General features: G+C 40.2%; 1 protein-coding gene across 1 annotated transcript; it reads left to right on the forward strand.

The window, feature by feature from the left end:
* Positions 1–2,254: 2,254 nt before the first annotated feature.
* On the forward strand, positions 2,255–3,199 carry LOC120978165 (olfactory receptor 998-like). Its single transcript, XM_040406387.1, has one exon. It carries the CDS (start codon positions 2,255–2,257, stop codon positions 3,197–3,199), a length of 945 nt encoding a protein of 314 aa, XP_040262321.1.
* Positions 3,200–8,640: the final 5,441 nt, after the last annotated feature.

Genomic DNA, 8,640 nt, shown 5'->3' on the forward strand with positions numbered 1-8,640 from the left:
TGGCGCCTGTATGCTAGGTTCATGGGTTTTTAAAAATAATACCATACCCTTATCTGATTGATTGTATGTATGCAAGAAGTAGGGTACATGGTGAAGGGAGTATAAATGCGGTATCTGACTACAGAGGGGTTATTTGTAGTCTGTAACCATAGAGACACCTAGATCTACCAAAAGTGATCAGTAGATCTAGTCTAGATTTTTATTTAAGACTATTACCAATTTTTTTATTATATATATATATATATATATATATATATATATATATTAGACTCCTTGGAGCCATACTAGACTTGGTACAAACAGATGTCTTCATTTAAATGAGTAATCAACGTAAACAACACTTGTCTTGGCTAATGTAGAAGTGTTACTTATCATTAGGATGAGACAGCATTCATTAATTATGATGAACAGCTGTCAGAAAAACTGATCCCATGAGAGTGCCTCATATACGACTAACTGTAGTATAAAAGCTTTGTGCAGAGACTAAAAATGCAGGAATGGATAAAACTGGTAGGTAAAATCATAAAATGGTTCACGTCAATGAATATGGTTTAGGTAAATTAAACTACTTTATAAACACATTTTTTTGTTGTAGTGTAGACAGAAATGTTGCATGTACCCTGCAGATTTTTTTCTCTACACGTCTGCCTTTTGGCACTCTCATCAAGTGAGTAATGCAGCCACCTCCCCCTCCTCCATCTTCTTTTGTCTTCTATTTGCAGTTTTACACCAGCAGGATTTTATGGTGGCTGAGAAGGTTTCTGAATATATACATAAAAAGTTTCTACTGTTGTACTAATCATTTATGCTAGAAGGCGTATTTGATAAGGTCCAATTTCCTGCATCAGTGAGCTTTTCTGTTACGCTGGTTTGTAGGTTGGATTTTTTCAGCCCTTCTACTCGAGTGGTTAACGGGAATACGTAACCCTGATATTGGACCATTATCTACACTAATACATGAGTACTACTGAATATATGGAGTCCAGATGACAATTTTTTATTTTCCTATTGCCCTCTGTTCCCACACTTTTCAGAGCTCAGAGCTGAATTGAAATACATTGTCAGGACTGCTGTGCATGTGCATTATGTTTGAGTGGCGCAGTAATCCAGGATGTGTATTTCAGCACAGCTTTGAGAGCTGACAGCGGGGGAACAGGGGCAGTAATGAGAATAAAAATATCTGCAGTACTACTTGTGTATCACTGTAGATAACGGTCCAAAATCGGGGTGGCAGATTCTTTTTGCCTATTGTACTGTATATACCCTTATTTACAGCTCACATAAAGTTGAATGCCCATATAGTAAAATGGCATCGGTTTATCCTCCATGTCTTTTTTATTTAGCATTTGATGCCCTGCTGTCGTGTACAATTGTTTTTTTTAGTAAAAATGAATGAAAAACAGATCATCCACTCTAGGCATTATTAGTCCCTTGTGAAAGAAACATGAAGTTTATGGTTTGCAGAGGACAGACATTATATTTTGCCTTAAAGACTATGGATACCTTTGCATTAATATTTTTTATTGAATTGAATCTATTATGTTATACGTTTATTTTACTTGGTTGTCAGTGTTAGGTTACTTTCTCATATCTGTTTAACTGATCCTCTGCCGTAACAGCCTGCGGGAGTTCACTGTATTCGGCATAGCCAGATACTGTCCTTGACCCCTTTGACAGTAATAGGATCAAGCTGGGATCCGGACGGTTTTTGGCATGAGTGCCAGGTTTTGACCAGACAAAAAACTATGCATACTACTATGGAGCTGAACAGGAAAACACATGCACATAGTCTGCAGTCTTTGTGAGCACAGGAAGAATGGGGGCATCAGCTGAGTAAGGGACTGATAAGTATTTACCTAATGATCTTCCTTCCACATGGCAGAAGAAAGACATTTTTTAATAACTCAGAGAGAACCCTTTTAAACTATACATTTACACACATTGAGTTGCATAATGAGCTTTTGACATTATATTTTGTTTTCTAAAGCACTATGGGGGAGATTTATCAGAATGGTGTAAAGTATTGCCCATAGCAACTCATCATCTTCAACCTTTCATTTTCCAAAGGATCTGTGAAAAATGAAAGGTGGAATCTGATTGAGTTGCTATGGGCAAATAAGCCAGTTCTACTTTACACCAGTTTGCTAAATCTCCCCCTATATTTTTATTATTTTTATATGCACAGATGCTTATGGCATCAGAATTTTCTTTCTGCTTTCTTTTATCCCACAGAACACTCAACAAATCTGAACAGATGGAGAAACTAAATCAGACGATGGTGACATTTTTCTTTATCAAAGGGATCTCAGATGTTCCTGAGCTTCAAGTTCCCATCCTTCTTCTGGTCGCCCTCATTTATCTCATGACTCTTGGGGGAAACATGACCATTCTTCTTTTGGTCTGCCTGGACCATCATCTCCATACTCCTATGTACTTCTTCTTGGTTAATTTGTCCATTGTTGACATGTGTTCTTCCACGGTTACTTTACATACCATGCTTCTCATAGGAATAACTGGCAACAGAACCATCTCCTATCTAAGATGCATAGCCCAGATCCATTTCATGGGATGGTTTATCAATGAGGAACTGTTGTTCTTGACGGTCATGAGCTATGATCGATATGTGGCTATCTGTAACCCTTTGAGATACAGAATGATCATGAACCAAAGAATGTGTGCCTTGTTGGCATCTGTATGTTGGGTACTTGGTGTTTTAGAAATAACTCCTTATGTTGTTTTGGTCACAGGTTTTTCATGTTATAATTCCAATGTAGTCAACCATTTCTTCTGTGATCTTTTGCCTGTTATAAAACTCTCCTGCAGTGACACTTCAGTATTGCAGACCTTGTTCATTGTGGAGGGAGCAGTTATTTTGACTCTTGTCCCTTCCTTATTAAAAGTCATTTCATATGTTTTTATTATAACCACCATCTTAAAGATCCGTACTAGCAATGGGAGAAGGAAAGCTTTCTACACATGTTCCTCACACCTCACAGTGGTCATCTTGCTCTACACCACATTAATCTATCAATATCTGAGGCCTATATCACCTGATAGCCTGGAGAACAATAAGTTGTTTTCTCTGATCAACACGGGTGCTGTTCCTGTGTTAAACCCTCTTATATACAGCTTGAAGAATAAAGATGTCAAAGCAGCTTTCCGGAGAAAAGTTCATTCTTTCATAGATAAAGTTACATAGCTAAGTGTAACTCAACTCAAAACCTAAAAAGTTCAAGTGGGACTGCAACAAGCCACAATATCCCACCACAACATAAGGCATCCTTGTAGGAGATTTGGTAGCTGAGATCTATGATGCTGTTGGACAAGGTTTTCACAAGACAAACCAGTGACTCTACAAGGTCAAAAAGACATTGACAATCAACTCCCTATATCTTTTAGGCCTTTGTAAGTCTGATATCTGGGTTGAGTGGGATGTTGGGTTTCATTGCAATAGTCAAAGCCAATTTCCAGGTTTTGAGTAGAGGCAAGCTATAAGGTGGAACCCCCATTAGTAATCTTGATATGGCCTTCTAGAGCTAGTTTCACATAAGGGTTAAAACTATCCTCCAGGCTGTTCCTAAAATGGGACCGATGGGGATCCGGAATGTTTCTGGCATGAGTGAGCTGTTTTTTGTCTGGCCGAATTCTGGCACTTATGCTGAAAACAGGCCAGATCCCAGCTGGGTCTCAATATGGTCAAGGTTATATCAGGCTAGACTTGATATGATAAACTCCATCAGGCTGTTCCTCTGCCAGAAAAGGTTGCTGGATGGTTTTAATGCAAGTATGAAACTAGCCTAAATAAGCTATCTGTTGGTGTATTCTAGTTAGTAACAGCAGCAGATGTCCATCATGCTGTATAACTCTCCTGTACCCCATCAGATTATGTATGTTGATTTCCCACTGAGTTGATCACATTCACTGACGCTGCTTCCTATAGTAAAAAACCGATGTGACTTCAGCAAGCAATGTGGCAGCCAGAGGAAGGGTTCAAGTATTAAAAATATCAGGTTACATTTCTCACTGGCTAATAATGCAAATAAATGGCATGTATATTGTACTGTAGATCTGATCAATTCAACATAAAGAAACACTAATTATATGAAATAATAGGCCCTCTCGCAACTATCACCTTAGGCCTTCACATTATTATCCCCATAGACTCTCGAGATGATATATCAACATATGCCCTCACACTTCTACATACTGTATATAAAGTCTTACATCACTATGCCCATAAGTTCTCACATTACTATTATCGTAGACCATCATATAATTATCATCATAAACCCTCAAACTCCTATCACCTTAGGTCTTTACATTATTATCACCATAGGCCCTAACACTACTATCAGCATAGATCCTTCTATGACTTTTGATAAGGGGTCTCACACCTCTGTCACCATAATACCTTACACTGTTGTCACTATCGGGTCTTATACGGCTCTCACCATAGATCCTCACACTACTATCAATACAAGCCTTTGCACTTTTATCATCAAAACCTCTCACACTAATATCACCTTAGGAGCTCACACTATTACTACCACAGGCCTTTACACTAATATCATCATCATCTCTAGAACTAGTGTCACCATAGGACCTTATACTACTATCACTATAGACCCTCACCCCATTATCAAAATAGATGCTAACACTGCAATCAATAAAAGGCCTCAAACTTCAATCACCATAAACACTTACATTACTATTGGATCTCATACTGCTACCACCATAGATCCTCACTTTACTCTCATTACAGGCCCTTGCACTTCTATTGTCAAAAGCTCTCCCACTGCCATCACCTTAGGCCCCTAAGCTATGATCACCATCAGCTCTAGGAATAGTATCACCATAGGCTTTCATTCTACCACCATCATAGGCCCTCACATTGCTATCACTGTAGTTCCTCACTCTTCTTTACTATCACCATAGGACCTCATATTACTAGATTCACACTAAATAGATGTATTCCAGCTAACTCTTCTGACTGCCTCAATTTGCCCCTTGTAATGGTTATCTAAGCTCCAGTGAAACTAAAGGCCCCTTTACATGGGTTGATTACTGGGAATAAACATTCATAGGAACGATAATTGCCCTGTGTAAAGTTGTCGTCAACCACCCGATAGACAAGCGAATGCTCACCCAATGGGTGGAAGTATTGTTGATACTTATACCAATATTATCATTTCCGGGCAGGTGATCTTTCTGTGTAAACAGGGTTCTGCTGCCCAAAATGAATGAATCTGTGATCGCACTAGCAATCTCTTTTGTTCCCATTCAGCAGAAATGATTGCTGCATGAAAATGATGCCTTCACCTTCTCTGATGTGCCTGCAATTATTGGGAATGAATAGTTAGTTACAGACAGTTGCCTGCACAGTTGGCGGAGTAGATCATAGATTGAACTGGTTCCTCATACTACTTCATTGGAGAAGTCTGTTTAATTACTTTTTGGACACTACTATACAACTTTACTCCTATCATACTATGAGCAGATAAAAACTTATTGAATTATGTGAACTATTGCTTGGATGACATGCTATGTAGCCCAGCTGTTTTTTGGACAATTTATGAGAAAACTGCATGAGCACCATGTGACCCTGCTAAATGGAAACTACTAGTCTATATGGCACTATTGTTTGGACTTGACTATACTGACAGCACTTTCTTGAGGATGTAATAAACCTTATTTCATTTCTGTAAGGACTCTGCTTTCTAGCACCAATTTTTCTAAAAGTCCCTGGCAATCTCAACTGAGGCTGTATCTTTACACTTTTTGTGGGATTGTGTTCTGCACTGAACTGGCCAAAAATACTGATTAAAAATGCTTCCGTTATCACAAGTATTTGCCATATATTTTGTTGATCCATGTCTTCACCAGTTATGACCATCTTACTTTGCCATTATCAATTGTCATTCATTTGTTGATCACATAGGGCTCATACATATAGTAATGTACCATAACATTGAGAGTTCATATGAATTTATATTATGGAGCTTATGTACCTAAGCATTGAGAGGTGCCCTCAGTAGACACTAAGTGGGTTCATTTTTTAAGACCAACGTTTTACCACACTGGTCTTAAGTGTCTCTGTACCCCTGGAGGAAGTGCTAAAGTTATTTGGAGGTGCTTCCTACAGCAGGCCGTGCAATAATCTTAAGTCCACACCAGCTCTCTTTCTGGCAAAGATTTAAGCCACTTTCTGTGCCAAAAACTAGCATAGAAAATGATGAATGAGAGGGGCTGGCCAGCCGACCCTCTTCACCGCCCACATCCTGTTTTCTCGACCTGTCGGAAAAGTGGCGTGAGCAGGGAAAAAGTCTCAGATTTTGCCACAAAATGGTGTGCAACACTATTGTGTGACAAAAGTGGCGTATATAAGTTAATAAATGAGCTTCTGTATTCTTCGAAAGAAACAATGCTTCGAGGGGAAAATAACATTATATATACTGCATGCTTTGAGGTATACAACAATTTTTTTTCCCTTACAGATTCTAATGAAATCTATGAGAAGAAAACTTCCATGGTCCTCCTAGTAAAATCATAGGTATGTTGAGGTACAATATGGGAACTCAGAATTCAACAGGCACTATATTACGTGCCACACAGAGATCTACAATACAACCATGAGTATGAAGAAAAAATGTGGGGGGTTGAGTCAGCACAACCCGTATGTGTGGCCGTCATGGCCCATAAACAGGTAGGAACTAGGGTTAGGGACCACTCAAATGAGACGACCTTGACGCGGTGAGTGGCTTATTACGCTTTGGCCAAAATGTACACCAATGTCTCATCCAGCATGGAGGCAGGGCAGAGTGCTGGATGTAGTGTGCGATCACATTTGCATTTTCCGTAACCATGAGTATGAACCTGAAACATTACACTGAATTCAATGGGATGGTGGATTAAAAAAAAAAGCTAAGGCAGAAATCATCATTCTTCTTTGGCATTCATTGGTTCAACCTATCATTCCTTTGATTAAATTAGTTTCCCTCCCCATCACAACTAAAAACTATTTTGAAGTCTATGAGGTCATCTGATTTGGAGATTTGGTGAAAGTGCATTGACATTTCCAGATGTTGGTCCATATCATCTCTATTTGAATCATTAGGAATAAATACTATTAGTAATATGTTGGATTTTACTGGCTTCCCTGTATGAGTTAATCACATATACATTGCACCTAATTAACAGATCATTACTTGTTGTATTCCTCCAGACAGTTCCATTGCTTCCAATTAACCTGTTGTCTCTACAAACTAATGTATATTTCAGTTGCATGTGACAACAGACCAATTAACTCCTTAACTTCAGTCTTTAACTTTGGCTTGAGATGTAACTAATTCCTCGGTGTCTCGTTAAAATTAGCATGTTTGCAAGCTATGACTTTTAAGGGATATAGCCATATAAATTACCAGTGCTTAACCAATATGTTATGTATAGTGATGATCGAGCAATCTCAGAATCTCGATGCTTTGCACATGGCGGTATTCGGCCGAATACCCCATGTGCTCGAGCGCAATGCTCGAGTCTCCACCTCACACGTTTATGGGCTGCTACGCATCCAATAAACGTGCAGTTAAGTACTGCCCTCACTGTAATGCCGTAGCCATGTTGGCTGCTGGCATTACAGTAATTGGCTGTCTGGAACATGTCATCGGGTGCTATACAGCACCCGATGACGCCTGTTCGGCTCATTCTTAATCAGAGAGAGCTGTGCTGAGGAAGGGACAGACAGTGTAGGGAGTGAAATAGGAATAATTTTATTAGAAAAGACTTTTCAGAGATCCAAAAGTACGTTAAGCACCACCCTGTCTTCCACTAAGTCCAGTCTCAGTAGCCAAGAGTCTTCTCAACCCAATCCTCACCCTGATCCTCCTTCCTCCAACCATGGAGAGTCTGGGCAAACAAGTGATACCACGCTCGGATATTCCGAGGAGCTCTTTTCAGCACCATTCCTTGATTTGGCCCTCTCGCCAAGCATGCTTGAAGAGGGACAGATCTTGTGCCATTATTCCCAAACTCTTGAGCATCCACATTCACAAGAAGATGATGGTGGGGAATGGCAATTGCTGTTTAATGAGGTGGATGATGATGAGACACAGTTGCCAATAACTCAATGGCAATTACTGTCTCAAGAGGTTGATGAAGAGGATGAGACACAGTTGTCAATCACTGAGGTAGTGGTTAGGTCAACAAGTCAGGAGGATGAGCAGAGTGAGGAAGTGGAAGAGGAGGTGGTGGACGATGAAGTCACTGACCCAAACTGGGAAGGTAGAAAGTCGAGCTACGAAAGAAGTACAGAGGGGGAGTGATCTTCTGCACCGCAACAGGCTGGAAGAGGCAATGGGGAGTCAAAAAGGGAGAAGGCGGGCCACACTAACCAGGCCTGTTGCCCGGAGCACATCCTTGCGGAAATCTCTCTTGCCAAGGGGTAGGTGTTCCGCAGTCTGGCGCTTTTTTGAGGAAAGTGCGGACAACAAAAGAATTGTAATTTTCAATCTGTGCCATACAAAAATGAGCAGGGGCATGAACACTAGCAACCTCACCACCACCAGCATGATCCACCACGTGGCATCAAAGCACCGTAATAGGTGGGCCATACGCCTGGGACCACAATCTGTGTCTGCGGCTCAC

This window comes from Bufo bufo, chromosome 8 (assembly GCF_905171765.1).
Source record: "Bufo bufo chromosome 8, aBufBuf1.1, whole genome shotgun sequence".
Lineage (NCBI taxonomy): Eukaryota > Metazoa > Chordata > Amphibia > Anura > Bufonidae > Bufo > Bufo bufo.